This window comes from Manis pentadactyla, chromosome 4 (assembly GCF_030020395.1).
Source record: "Manis pentadactyla isolate mManPen7 chromosome 4, mManPen7.hap1, whole genome shotgun sequence".
NCBI lineage: Eukaryota > Metazoa > Chordata > Mammalia > Pholidota > Manidae > Manis > Manis pentadactyla.
The window spans coordinates 146,939,547-146,954,124 of NC_080022.1; the positions used below are offsets into that span (position 1 = coordinate 146,939,547).

The 14,578-nt window shown below is 52.9% G+C and overlaps 1 protein-coding gene across 1 annotated transcript; it reads left to right on the top strand.

Moving 5' to 3' along the window:
* The first annotated feature begins 987 nt into the window (after window positions 1-987).
* LOC130683687 (C-C motif chemokine 13-like) lies at window positions 988-2,712 on the top strand. The gene is made up of 3 exons (XM_057501949.1): window positions 988-1,314; window positions 1,883-1,996; window positions 2,433-2,712. Exons 1-3 carry the CDS (start codon window positions 1,242-1,244, stop codon window positions 2,498-2,500), a joined length of 255 nt encoding a protein of 84 aa, XP_057357932.1. The 5' UTR covers window positions 988-1,241; the 3' UTR covers window positions 2,501-2,712.
* The last annotated feature ends 11,866 nt before the right edge of the window (window positions 2,713-14,578 follow it).

The window sequence follows — 14,578 nt, forward strand, 5'->3', positions numbered from 1 at the left end:
TATTTCTACTGTTGTCTATTTTCATGGTCAGTCTCAAGAGAGCGCTAGCTTCACTATTGACTGGCCAAAGAATCAACTTTGGGATTTGTCCAGCCTTTCTAATATATGTCACTTTCTATTTCGCTCATCGTAGCTCTTTATTTCCTTGCTTTTACTCTCACTGGAGTTTTGCCAGAGTGGAAGGATTCACCAGAATGGAAAACCGAGGGGAGGGTATTCCAGGCAGGTGCAAGAAGTGAGCCAAGTCTGGGAGCCGGGACTGAGACGGGGAGTGGGTCACTCAGGCAGAGGGCCCTGTAGGTTTCCAGTGGGAGTCCACCGCTGTTCCTGGCCTCCCACCATGCCCACTGCAGCCCCCATTCTTGGCTAGGGCACACATCCGTCACAGGAGGGAGCCAGTCACAGAAGCAAGGAACCACGTCCTTGCCCTTCTCTCCCACCCCCTCCTGCCAACAGCTCTAGAAACTCAATAGTGCTTCTGGAAAACAAGGAGCCTGGGCAAATCAGTGCTTTTCAACTCTATCTCCATGGGCCTGAGAGGTAGAAGGGGACATCGCACAAGCATGTTATGTGAGGAGCCCCTGTCATCAGAATGTGTCTTTGATTTGTCTCAAGCATTGGACTTCCTCATAAAACTTGGGTGGAAAGAGGGTTCTGCAGCTCAATGCAAGCGTGAAGTCGCCTGTACTCATATGTAAGCACACCGGCTCTCTCTTCCCTTGTCACCACTCACTCCCCAAGAGACTTTGGACAAGTTATTTACTGTCAGCGTCTTCATCTGTAAATGGGTGTGGCGATAATGGGGGACACCTTGTCAGGACTAAATACAAACTGTGTGAAGCCCTTGCACAGTGCTCTTTCTCTACGGGGGTTGTTTTTCGTTTTGGAGAAAGCAAGGCCATGGAACAGCTCCTTGGATCACTGCCTGGGGTGGTGACGGCACATCTGTGTTCCCGCTTCCTCTGGCCTGGGCAGCTGGAAGGAAACCGTGCCCGCCCTGCTGCAGCCCACAGCTTCCCGCCTGCATTTCCTGGAAAACTCCTTGGAAGCCCAGCCTCCAGCTCAGCAAATTCAGGACCCCTCTCCATCTGGACTTGACCATGACCCTGTCCATCCCTCTGGGAGCTCCCCCACCGACTGCTTCCTATAAAAGGCAGGCAGAGCAGCTGGAGGAGCAGACAGGCTGAGCCAACCTCAGAACCCATCTCGCCCTGAAGGTCCCACGCCCAGCCTCCGACCTGATGGTCTCTGCAGCGCTTCTGTGCCTGCTGCTCACAACAGCCACCTTCAGCACCCAGATGCTCGCTCAGCCAGGTAAGCTCCGTCTCTCTCCTTCTTTCCCTCCCTCTTCTTCCATTTCTCTCTCCTTTTTGGAAGGCCTAAGTCAAACTGTCCCACTTCTGAGCCTATCAGAGCACCAGGGATCCTCAGAGCTGCACTTAACACATCTAATTTTATAGACAGACAGCTGAAGCCCAGGTGGGGCCTAGGAGGGGTCCTACCCCCACACCTGCAGTCATCCCAGAACCAGAATAAAACCTAAGCTGCCCTCTCCAAATCCAGGGCCTTTTCTTTGACTCCAGTTGATCTTCCCAAACTCTGCAGATTGGGGGCCATATCCAGGACCTGTCACACTGGCCTCTCCTGCTCAGCAGTGAGGCATCCCCACCGTGCCGCTGAGAGAAGGGACTTCAAAATCTTAAGCCACATGTTCCAGGTCCCACCCCGCCTCGGGACCGGGGTGGAAGCACTGGACCTGGGGCACATCAGATCCATTCCTAACTCTTTGCTTTCCTTCCCCCACAGACACGTCCTGCTGCATTCATGCTGAGGAAACCCGAGCACTTCCTAAAAGGCCTTTTCTTTGTGACTTTATTTCTAGATGCACTCATTGCCCTGTCCACTTGCTGTTTTACATTTAATAATAAGAGGATCCCCTTGCAGAAGTTGAAGAGCTATCGAATCACCAGCAGCCAATGTCCCCAGAAGCTGTCATGTGGGTAGAAAACCCGTCCTCCTTCCCCCCTCCCCTTCCCTCCCCACCTCCAATTCAAAGTTCTGCCCCAGAAGACAGACGTCAGGCTAATTTGGGATCTTATATCAGAGGATAAGATCTACCCAGACTATGTAATCCAAAGCCATCTATTATTACATCATAAACTGGCCCAGAGAGGGCCACCTCACTCCCTAAACAGCCTAGCTCACACCCCCATGCCGCTTTGGCAGATGCCAGGCCAGCTCCTCCTAGGGTGGCAAAAATGGCAACTACCTCCACAGGCCCCTTCTTCCCACACCCCTACTTCCTCTTGTCCCAGGGTGGCCCCCTTACCTACAGCATGTGGGCCAAGCAGGTTTTGGAATCCAGTGAGTCATCTCTTAGGTAAAACCCTCAAAGAGCTCCATCTAACTGTATGGCACTCCTTCACCCTCAGCCTCAGAACGAAACTGGGCAAAGACATCTGTGTCTCCCCAAAGGAGATGTGGGTCCAGAATTACATGAAACACCTAGATCAACAATCTCATACCCAGAAGACTAGAACTCTTCCAACCACTGAGACGAAGCTGGAGTATGAGAAATGACTGTTTATTCTCCTCCAGCCTTCCTGTCTATACCCTGGACTAATTTTGCTGTCATTTTCAAGTAGGGTGGTTTCTGTTTGGGATATAAAATGTACTATGTCATAAGTAATATTTAATAGTATTTGAATTGTTGCTGGTTTGGTGTTTATTTTGAATACTGGTGATCTTTTTTTAAAAAAAAAAAAAAGCAAGAGCTCAAGCCAATTGGTTCCTTGATGAGCCCCAGATCTTTCCCCTGGAGGGAGCAGGTCTCCCTCCTGCTTAACTTTCCAGGGGTTGTGAGCATTCCCTGAGAATCATGGAGATGAAGGCAGTCTAGGGAGGAGAGTGCCTTGTGATTGGAAGGTGTTACTAAATATGTAACAGAAGAATGCAATTCATAAGCCTGCTGACTCTTTGCAGAAAATACACTTTGTTTAAAATCTCTAACAGTGTTTCTTAGCCCGACCAGTAAGCAGTGCTCCGAGGTGCAGGTGGATGGCAGGGGCGCCAGAGGAATGAGGATATAGCGAGGCCTTTCCAGTGGCCAACCTGGGCTCCTCTGAATGTGTCAGGGAAGGCCTGGCTTGCCATCCCAGCATATTCTAGAACGAGTGTTCCAGTCGCTAGCATCAGCTTCTAACTGGCCTCTACCCATATGCCTCCCGGCACTGAGCAGTCCCCAGAGTAATACAGACATTACGTGCACCTGACCCCCAGGGGACCACTAGATGCCCCAGTTCTAGTTAGCCCTGGACTTGAGAGAGAGGGTGGGACTTGGGCACAACTGGCCTTGGAGGATAGCACAGCATAGTCATAGCAAAGATTCTCTAGAAGAGGTGCAGAATAGAAAAGTGAGGAGGAGGCCTGGAGGAAAAATCCCCATTTCGTCACTTCGGGCTCCAGAACGGAAACGTTAGAGTTGCTTAGAAAGGAAGGTTGAGGCATGGTTTTAGAGGAACTGCAATACCAAGATGGGGAGTTTGGAGTTAGTTCTGAAGGCAGGAGGTATGTACTGAAGGCTTTGGAGCCATCAGGAGGGCAGGGGGATGCCAGGGCAGGGGAGGCCGAGAAGAGAAGCCTGTGGCCATGGGCAGGATAAAGCTGTCAAGGGAGAACTGAGAGCACCCTACTACAATAGTCCAGGCAAGAGGAGATGGGGCAAAGCAGGGAATTTCTCCCCTAAAGCCACCACACTGGCCTTTAAAGGGTGCCAGCCCTGAGATCCAGAATTTACTTCCCTCCTTTGCTAGTCTCCCTAGAGTTATGCATTATACAAGCTAAAGCCTTTGACTGTCCCTCTGGAAGGGACAGGGCCTCATCTTCCTGCTCGTGAAGGGTTCTCCTGCTCTTCCCAAGGCTGCCTTTCCCCAGGTGAGAGGATGAGCTGCGTTGGCACCTCTGTAAGATCTAGGACCCACCTGGGCCTGCACACTCACCAGGACCCTTCCCTCCCAGGACAAGCTCCTGCTAACCAACTCTGCAGGGTCTTTCCAGTGGAGAGAGGGTTCCTGAGCCAGGCTGGGTCAGGTGGTCACTTGGCAGTTTGGAACACGGGAAGGAGTTCTGGCCTGGGAAGCAGGAGCCCTGGGCTTGAGTGCCAGATCTCTCCCTGACTTGCTCTGTATCCTCATGCCTGTTGGTGTCCCTCTCCAGCCCTTGGTCACCTCATCTATCAAATGGGGTTAACAACATCTTAGAGGCAGAAGAACTCACAAGATCCCCTCCCGCTAGGGCAGCTGTGACTTTTGGATGACATCAGCCCCTTTGGGCACGAAAGGGAGGGAGAGGCTCCTGCACCCAGACATGGACTCAGTCCAGCTCCCTGCCTGCTGCTTCACTGAGCCTACCCTCACCGCCAAACCCAGAAGCAGAGAATCTGCATCACAGCTGTGAATGCACGCTCACCCCCCCAGGACAAAGGCAGTCAGCTGGGAGATGTCAGTCATTTATTGGATCCTATTGACAAGGAGGACTGGCACCAAGTCCAACAAGTGTGCCCGCTCTCCCCCCCCCCACATGCCCCTGTCCCCAGGCCCCCAGTGCCAATCAAATTTGCACCCCGGAATTCCTGTGGTACAAGAGGTCCAGGGAAGCAGGAGATGAAGATTCCAAAATTTAAATATGTAAAGTGCAACAACATAGCTTATCAAGACCAAGCAGACCCTCCACAACCTGGCAAAGTTGGGCAAAAGGGCTGATGTGGGGTTAGAGGCTGGAGGGACAGGTGACACCATGAGGTCTCTGGAGTCCAGGGTGGAAAAGAATCTGCTCACATGTGCTTTCACGGGCAGGTTTTTATCCCTTATAACACATTCTTAATCCATCGGGCTGTGTTCAAGGCACAGATCTTTTGGCCTCCCTTCAGCTCGACTCTGTGGGCAGAGAACAAAAGAGCTGAGTCATCTGAGTCACCCCTGGGTGCCACACACAAGTCCCACCTCCCACTCCTCGCTGCTGGGTGCCCCTAAGCTGCCTCTCTGGGCCTGTAAAATGAAGTCGTTGCATGAGACGTGTGGCTCACACATTGGGAGGGACACCCAAGCTCAGGGGAGCTTATCAAATTGAGTTTCCTGAACCCCTTTTCTGGAGAGCACAGTTCAGTGTACAAGCGTGGAGTGAAGGCTGGAGACATTCTGAGGATTAGCTAGCCCGGAAAATTTCCACCTAGAATATCTCCGAGGGCCCCCACTCCTGCTCCATCTTTTCATGTGTCTGTGTCCATCTGGGATCCTCAGTCATTGCTTTGGGGTCCCTGTGTGTGTTTGTACATGCGTTTCTTTTCTGGACTGCCCACCTCCTAAATATGGCTATCATCTAAGCTATAGACCAACTCTGCCCTTATTATCTGAGTGAGTTTAGACAAATCTCTCTGCTTCCCTGAACTTCAGTTTTCATGATAATGAAAGTGTGTGCCCCAAGAAACTCAGCAGAAATAATACACTGAAAGTGCCTTAAAGACACTGAGTGGCAAGAGTAAGCGACCTCAGTCAAACTTCATGTTGAAGCCTCTCCCCAGCTAAAGATGCAGAGGAATGTCCAGATAATAAGGTGCAGGCGAGTTACGTGCCCACGGTCGCCCAAGGCTAGAGGTTGGCAAATCCAGAAGCAGGCACTAATTGTGACCCCTACCCCTTATTTTTTCCACTACGCAGTAATTCCTGGAGATTTTAAACAATTCCTTCCCCTGGGTACAAAGTATTAAGATATAATTCTTGATAGCTTGGTGCTCCAAGAAGCAAGTCACTTGGGGGAGCCCAGTTCCTGGCACCTACGAGGAAGCGCAGCGCTCCCCCAAGCGCCCAGCCCGGCTCTGCACCCAAGGTTTTGACGGCCTCGCGGGCTGGGTTTGGAAACCTTAATCTGGTGGTGAATAGCTCCATCTCGTGTCTGCCATTCTAATTGCATGTGGGCCGGTTTCTGTTCCCTGCAGGAGGGAGTTGGGGGCTGACAGGGAGGGCCACTCACATTATACCACCATGGTAGGGGCAGGAGGAACTGGTGTTTCTGTAACACTGAACTCTCTTCTGGGAAATCTTTTTCTCCACAAATGTGTAGCAACAGTTGGAGGATGACACAATCACTAGGAAAGAAGCACAAAAATGGTTTGCATCCATTTCTCAACCAGGACTTTGTTTTTTGCATCCAAGATGCTTTAAAAAACAACCAAAAAAATGCCTTCTGGGACAGGCCCAGGCTTGGGGACTACCACATCCAGGGGGCTCTGGTGCAGCACTGTGTCACCAGCCACCTAGTTCTATATTCAGGGAGAGTTGGGACACTGGAATTCAGATCCCTGCTCCCCACACACGAGCTGTGTGGCCTTGATCAAGATGAGCACAGACTCCCATCTGTGAAATAGGACTTCCTAGACCGATTTCTAAAAGCCCTTCCAGTTCTGACAGCCCACCATGAGTGTATAGTTCCACCCCAATATTGGGGCTCAAGGGCTCTAGACCCCACACTCTGGGGGCCTAGTGAGTCTGGTACATGCAGGGCAACTGTGATCCATGGACCTGGGGCAGGATTAGGAACTGTTCAAGGAGTTCAAACTGATGGAATGACAGGCAACAGCGTCCACACACTCAGCAGGCAGCTCCCCACTCCCTCTCCACGAGGCCCTCCTCCCCGGGCCCCCGGGCCCCACTCACAGCCACTGTGCTGTGAGCCGTGAGCACGCTCTCTCCCACCTGCAACCCCAGAGAACTGCGTTCCAATCCTGGTTCCTTCCTCCTAGTTCTACTGTTTACAAAGCCCCTTTCGTGTGCCTCGTATTAGGTCAGTATTCTCTCAACAGCCTCGGGGGGTGGGCATTATCGATCCCATTTCACTGATGGAGAACCCAGAATTTGAGAGTTAGTCACTTGCCCAAGGTGAGCCAGCTGTTACAGCCCCAAGTCCTGACTGCCAACTCTGCCTGCTACACTGTGGAAACAAAACCCAGTCCCTGCTCTGGACCTCAGGCTTGGCCTACGTAACCTCCCAGTTCCCCTCCATCAGTCTGCAAGGCCTGGGTGAGGCAGGGCTTCCTTTTGCTGAAGCTAGCAGCTCAGCCATCTGGCTTTGCCCCAGACTCGGTTCTCGGATTGGCGCCCCTGCCCCACCCCACCCAAGTCCTCCATTCTGCCTCTCCTGCAAGTATTCTTCCCAGAGGAGGGGAGAGGGAGGCAGTGAGTCCGCTCCAACCCCAGAGTGCCTGCCTGCACCTCTGCCCTCCCCAAGGTGCCTCCAGCCCCACTCACTGCTCTTGCTGTCCACATCCTGCGGCCACATCGTAGCCAGCAGCAGACATGCCAGGGCCGTAGTGACGAGCTTCATCTTGGGCAGTGCGGCGCAGGCCCCTGTGGAGCAGCCTCAATGCATCTGGTGGAGCTAAGAGCTCCCCCTGACCCATCCTGCAGTGCCAGAGCTTTTTATTAGAAGGCCTCGGTGGGGTTTCCCAGACCTTGTGCAGAGGTGGGGAAGTCACAGAGAGAAGAGAACATTATTCGTGTCCAGTGACCACATGGAAAACTCCTGCCACCTCTCCTGGGTGGTGTGCAAGGTGTGGGGTAACTTCCCTGAGTGGAGGAGCAGATAAGGATCTTGAGAAAACGAGTAGGAGCTGTCCCTGCTGAGTGAGCCAGGGAGAGAGGTGGGTGAGAGGAAGTGGCCTGTTTGGGGCTTCTCCCACCCCACGTCTTTCCATGCGGAGATGGAGCTACTGTCCCAGGAAATGGCAGAGCAGCAGAACCTTGGACCAGGACCAAGACACACCGGTGTTTGAACCCCAGTTCTAAAAATTAGTGGTTGCGTAAACTCACCCAAGTCACAAGCCCTGCAAAATGGAAATAGTAACATGTGTCTCAGGATGTGGATAAGAATTAGATGAGATCTGCTGTGTCAAGTGCCTGGCCCACTACTTGGTATTTCTAGTTTTTCAATCACTCCACACTTCAACAGTGTTCTAGGTCCTTGGATGGGCCCAGGGAAGACAGCTCCCAGTGAGGTGTGGTGTCTGACCTTGACTCACTGCCCTTTGACACTCAGATAAACAAGTAAAACCATCCATTGTGAGGATATGTGGAAGGCAGAGAGAACGGGGCACTGTCCACAGGTGTTGGGGGCCTCCCAGGGGAATGCTGTCTAAGCAGAGTCTCCCGCAGATGGGCTGACATGGGAGGGGGCGTGACAATAGAGGAAGGAGCTTATGTCAGGACAGACAGGCAGCAAGGAGCAGATTCATTCTGAGAGGTCAGAAAGACCTGGAGTGTGAGGTCAGGAGAGTGACAGGAGTGGGAGGTGGCTGGAGAGGGATGCGACTATACAGCTACAGAAGGGCCAAGTCGTGAAGACACTGCACGCAGTGCTTGGAATAAATAGCACACAGTAGGTGCTCAAGAAAATATAACTGGCTGGGCCGCATCCATGTATTAAAGTCATGAGGCCCACATGCATCATATAACCATAGAGGGTTGGCTAGGCTGATCTGCTCCGAAGGCATATTCTCTGGCTCAAAAACCTGCATGGCTTCCCCTTGTCAGTTGGATGAAGTACAAGCTGCTCACCCTGGTGTTCATTGGCTCCTCATGCAACGTCTCCACTGATTCCTGCATGTTTGAATATTTGCAGTCCCTTGAGAATGCTGCACGCTTTCCTATCTCTAAGATTTTGTTCCTACTCTATCACCTGTGGGGCCCTCCTCGTTGCCTTCCTCTGAGAACTTTCTACCCATTCCAAATGCCACTGTCTCCATAAAGCCCCTTCTGCTCTCTCCAACAGATAGTCATTCAGCCTCCTTGGAAACCCCCTGTCCCTGGGTCACCCACATGCAGGCCTTGTATCCCTGCAGCCCTTCTTTTCAGTGTATTCTCCAGCCTAACACCTCACGTCAGGGCTGAAAGATCCCTGAAAACCATTTGCAACAACGGCTCTTAAAGTTTCCTGGGAGAGTTTTTAGAAAAATGCAAATGCTTTGGCCCTGTTCCAGAATCAGAATCAAAACATATGTGCCTACACATGTTAGGAGGAAAAACCCCCGGTAATTCAGGCACCAGAAGATGAGAATCAGGTATCCAGTGTATTTTACAGATATAGATGCGACATATGTTTATATTACAAATGGGAAAAAGGCATCTCAGAAGGAGGGAACTGACTTTCCCAAGGTCATAACGGGAATTCACTGCAGAGACGAGGTGATGGACTTGAACACTGGTGATCAGACTGCCACGCGGCCGCCTCTGAGATGCTCCTTCAGCCGGGCCCTCACCACCTGCTGCTCTGCTCCAGCCATGCCCATCCATCCCACCGGCTCCTGCCACCTGAAAGGACTGGAAGTAATGGGACCACTAACCTGCCATTGTCACTGCCCTTTGTCCTTGCAGCTGGAGTCTTTTTTATTCCTCTACTGTCATTTTGGTTAAAAGAGATAAAGGTGTGTGCTTTAACTGCTGAGTGTAACTGTCGGTGTTTTAGGCTCACTTGGGACCTGGTGCTGGGCCAATGGGGCCACTCAGGAAATACTTCACTCGTCCCTGCCTCCTGGGGGTGCAGCCTGGCTCACTCAAGAAGGGGATGGGGCTGCCTCTCCAGGATATCACCTCCCCTATCTCCCCTTTACTTCTGCCATCACGAGCCCAGGACAGGAAAAGGGGGAGAAGGAAGACTTAGTCACACCCTCTCCTCAGCTCCCTCAGCACCTGAAGGGCCAGGCACGGCTCCTGTTGCACAGAAGCCCAGGGCTCCCTGGGGGTATCTCCCCCACCCCAACTCGGCCTCTTCTTGTCTAGGCCCTGCACAAAGGTGAGGGCAAAAGTAACTCAAAAAATACGTGTGGCCTTGCATGAGATGGGTCAGAACGGCACAGGATGGACTGATAAACAAGATTTGCTCTCAGCATGCATGCTGAACCATTATTCATATGAACACACTTTTCCTTAGCAGTTAGAAAACCAGAAAGTACCTGTAGAAGGGTTTTTGTATTAGTCATCTTTTGTGAAACACGCACCAATTTACTGAGGATTGGTGGAGACCAAGCAGAGCTCAGGTACAGATTCAACTTGATAGCCTCTCCTCCAGAGGTCCCAGGGGTTCCCAGGCCTCTTGCCTTGGTGTGGACTGGAGCCTGGCCTTCCCTGCTTGCTTGCCAGTTACAATTCAGCCTGATCCTTACAGATCAGGATAGAGAAATTCACGGGGGCTGGCACATTGGACCTCAGAAGATGTTTGCTGAGTGAATGAGTGAAGGAATGAACAAATGAATGAATGCATCAGGAATGAGACTTGGCCCCAGGATCCCGCACAGCAGCACCCCGACCAGCACTCTTGGAAACTGCACACAGCTTGGTCTCCACCAAGGTGTGCGAGGTGCTGGAGACAGTGGAGTGCAGCATAAACAAGCACAGGATTTGGGCCGGAGCTCATCCTAATTCTGCCACTTGCTGCCTGTGTGACTCCCCTAACCTCCAGGCCTTCTGTTTCTCATCCATGGCAGAGGACAGCAGTAGTGATGTTAAGGCCTCTTCTTCCTTCTTCTCCAGCCAACAGTCACTGCACTCCTGGGGCAGAAATGCAGACCACGACGCAGGGACTCCTGCCCTCCAGGAGCTCCCAGACAAGGGAGGAGTGCGAGCGCCCAAGCAGTGATGATAGTTCAGGGTGCCTACTCCGAAGCGCGAGCCTGCTTTACACTGGGAGCTCAGGCAGGGCAGCCTGCAGGAAGTTGGCCGATAAAGATGGAACAAGCAGACCAGGTGGAAGGCACGGGGAGGCCCCGGCGAGTGAGCGGCACAGTGGCAGTGCCGTGCAGCTAGAGCCCTGTCGGCCACATGCTGCAGAACTTTGTAAGCCGAGCCGAGACATTCACACTTCACTGAGCACGATGGGCTGAGTTGCTGTCAGCCCAGTAGCTCAATGGCTGTGCAGTGCAAGAGGCCCTGGAAAACGTAAGACGGGGCTGTGCATTCCAAGGCACTGGGGAGCCGGGACACTGTGCTGGGGGCTAGGCTTGCACTTCCAGGAGGCAGCTGGGGCCAGGTGCCGAGGAAGGGGCCAGAGAGGACACTGTGCTCACAGGTGCCAACAGAAAGCTGGGCAGCACCAGATTAGACAGGAAAGAGACCAGATGGGGGACATGGCTGTGCAGCCTAATTCATGTGATGAAGCCTCAGATGGTCCAGGATTGAGGGGAATAGGGGAGCAGAGTACTGTTTCATTGAGCATCAACTAAGTGGCCGCTTGGTTAGGATTTCCACATACTCTGCTGCTCACAGGCCCAAGTCCTGATTATGTTACACTGTCTCCTGCGCCTCGCACACCCGGTGGAGACCAGGCTGCCTGCAGTGTCTGAGGATGCTGGTGGGGGCACTGCGGTGCGGGATCCTGGTGCCAGGTCTCAGGTATCATTAGTTCATTCCTTCACTCATTCACTCAGCAAACATACTCCTAGGGCCACTGGTGCCAGCTCCGGCATGGCAGTCAGGTCAAAGAGACCTGACCACAAGAGCCAGGACCTGGAGAGGGAACCGAACACACAAACCAGGGAGTGGGTGCGACAGGTAAGGACGCCGTAATGCGCAGGCCAGAGGTGGTGCATGCCCAGTGTGAGGGGGCTCTTTGGGGTGCAGCATGGCCTTTCCACTGGGCCTGGAAGGATGAAGGTGGGATTTCCCCAGTGGCAGGGTGGAGAGGATGGGGAGCCGTGGTTATGAGAGTGGGCTCCGGGGAGACCTCCTGGCTCAGGGCCCCAGCCCCTGGTATGTATTGTGTGACTTCACTTGCTTAACCTCTGGGCTGCATGTCCAAATGGGGATAATAATGACACCTGCTTATAGGCTTTTGTGAAAACAAACGTGACATATTTCTTAAGGAAAATCGAACAATTGTTTTATAGCACAAGACTAGCCAGTGTGGAGGCTGGTGTCGCTGCAGTGTAGGGGAAGGATCCCGGCCCGCAGGGAGTGGCCAGAAGTGAAGCCAGGAGGACCGTGGGCCAGGTCTCACAGGATCCCGGTTCTAGGCTCCGGCCCTGGGACTTGACCCTGCTGGCAGCGGAGGGCCCTACGCAATCTTTTGCTCAGGACAAGGTTGTGGCCAGATGTGTGGTGTGGACTGAGGGGCTCATGCTAGAGGCTGTGGGACAGAATGAAGGGAAGGCAGTCGGGCTGGGAATTTTGAAAGAGTCTAGGTGGGCTGACAGGTGAGGAGGTGGGTTTCTTCAGGGGAGAAAGCATGAGAATCAGGAGCCAGACTCTCTGGGCCCCGCTGCTCATTTTCTGTGGGCCTTTGAGCAAATCTTTCACCCCCTCTTGGGCCTCAGTGTCCTCACCTATTGGGAAGGTGATTGGGAAGGTGGCCTAAATCAGTGACTGTTTCCTTGGAAATGGGATCCTATTAGGACCATTTGGGAAACTTGTACTAAAAGACATGTGCTTAAACCTCACTCTGGACCTCTGTACTCTAAATCCAGGGCAGTGGGGTATCTTGAAAAGCCTCCCCGGGTAATCCACCCCTACTGCTTCCCTCCATCAGAAGCCCCTAGCCTGGATGACCACCAAGACCCTCTCTGGTTTGGCATTAAGTGACTGTCTGGACCTCCACGTGCAGGTAGACTCCTGCCCACAAACCATGCCCCAAACAGCCCGTCAGCCATCCCTTGTGTGACTGGCCCCTGGAGTCAGGCCTATGATGCTGAAGGAGCCTGCTGGGTGGGTCACCCTTCCCTCTCCAAAGGGGATCAAGGCAACAGAGCCTAACAGAGCTGATCCCAACCCCTGAGACATTAGACCCTCCCCACCCTAAGAGCCAAGCCACATTTAAAATGCTTCCAGCTAAAACTTAGATTCTAACACCCAGGAAGCCAGATGTTCAAAGAAGCCCAAGACATGGGCTTGGATCCAGAAGTGTCACAGATTCAGTTTTGTGGTTCTTGAGCTGTTTGGCCCTGAATCAAAAATGTCCACCTTGCCAAACACCTGTGAGTTACCCGAGGAGTCGGTGTAGGTTGGGTGTGCACAGACTGGCACCAGAAGGACACCGGCGGCCCTTTGTCCTTCTCCCTTTGGACCCCAGTCCCCACAGAGCAGGACAAATGGGGGGTGGGCCCTCTCACATTACAGATGAGGAGCCAGAGGCCCAGAAAGGAAAAATATGTTGTCACATGGAACCCAGTGACAGAGCCCTTAAGACAGCTCTGCCTCTTAACACCCAGGCAGCGCTCTTCCTCTGTGATATTTTCTGGCAATGTCTCCTGTCTGGAGAGCTGGGCTGTGGTCAGAGAAAGGTGGGCAAGATCAGGGCCCCTAGGATGGTGGGAAGCCCTGTGGGATTTCTGTTCCCCACCTGAAAGCTAGGGCATGGTGCCGGCTTTGCAAGGAACAGTGAGAAAAAAGCCCCCACAATTCCACCCTGTGGAGCAAGGAAGCAGGGGCAGGAAGTAGCAGTAATTTGACTCCAAAATATGCCCACCTAAAGCAAGGCCCCCTATGATTCAGGTGACATGCCCATAGGCTGCTGGAAAAGACCCCTGAAGAGCCTTTCTCTTCCTGGATTGGTAGGTGAACAGCCTGAGCCCCACCTCGGCCCACAGCCCATTTTCCAGTGCATCCTGTGCCCACAAGATGGGAGCCCAGGCTGGTCTAGGTTAGGATGCCCTTCTTTCGGTGTCTTCAGGCCTGGTTCCAGGGCTCAGTTCAGAGCTGGCACACCCCAGAAATGCTGCCATTGCCAGGTCTGGCCTCCTGGGCTCAAGTGAGCTGAATCAACTACAGATTCACACACTGAACTCACACTCCTTGCCCCTCAAGACTGGAGCTGGGCCTCAGATGTGCCAGCCACCAGAACCCAGACAGCCAGGTCTCCTGGCCTTCACCTTTGTCCTCTAGTGTGGTGGAAAGAGCATGGTCTTGAGGTCTAGACACCTGCATTTTAGCCCAGGTTGGCAGTTTGTAGCACCTGGCAAATACTAATCATCTTGCTAAACCTCTGAGTCATGTCCTCTAAACCTGGGTTCACAGTGACTCTATCTTAAGATCGCTGTGAGGTTAACATGGAAATGTGTGCAAAGGCTTCCAGCACAGCCCAGCTTACCTACTGCGGTTTCTGAGGGTTCCTGTGTTTCCTCCCTCCCTGCTAGGTTTGTCTGAGGCATCTTTACAGCTGCTCTGAAGAGTTGATTCCAAATCGGCCAAGTCCTGTTTCTCACCTAGCTTGCTCAGAGGTGGGTGAGTCTCAGGAGCCAAGTTCACATGGGGAGCATCAGAAGTCAGGGCTGCTGCCTGCCAGACCCAGCCAAAGTCCGCAGTCTGCATTCCACCCACCCGTGCCCATGACCAGGAGAGTTCACAACATTTCCAGCTTCCGGGGCAAAATGAAAACAAGGGATCTGCATTCAAAAGCTAAGAATGTCAGAATGGCAACAGCAGAGACCTCGCAGGCGGTGCTCCATGAAGGCTGTCCTGCCCCATCGGCCCTCCGGCCGTGCTTCTGCTTCATGTTGGATGGGCATCCATCAGTTCACTCCCTGGACACTCCTCCAGCCCAC

Excerpts from the sequence above, each read along its gene's own strand:
- LOC130683687 (XM_057501949.1), top strand. The coding sequence starts at position 1,242 with ATGGTCTCTGCAGCGCTTCTGTGCCTGCTGCTCACAACAGCCACCTTC. Across the intron at positions 1,315-1,882 it reads CCAGATGCTCGCTCAGCCAG|ATGCACTCATTGCCCTGTCC; the intron begins GTAAGCTCCGTC and ends CTTTATTTCTAG. Across the intron at positions 1,997-2,432 it reads ATGTCCCCAGAAGCTGTCAT|CCTCAGAACGAAACTGGGCA; the intron begins GTGGGTAGAAAA and ends CTTCACCCTCAG.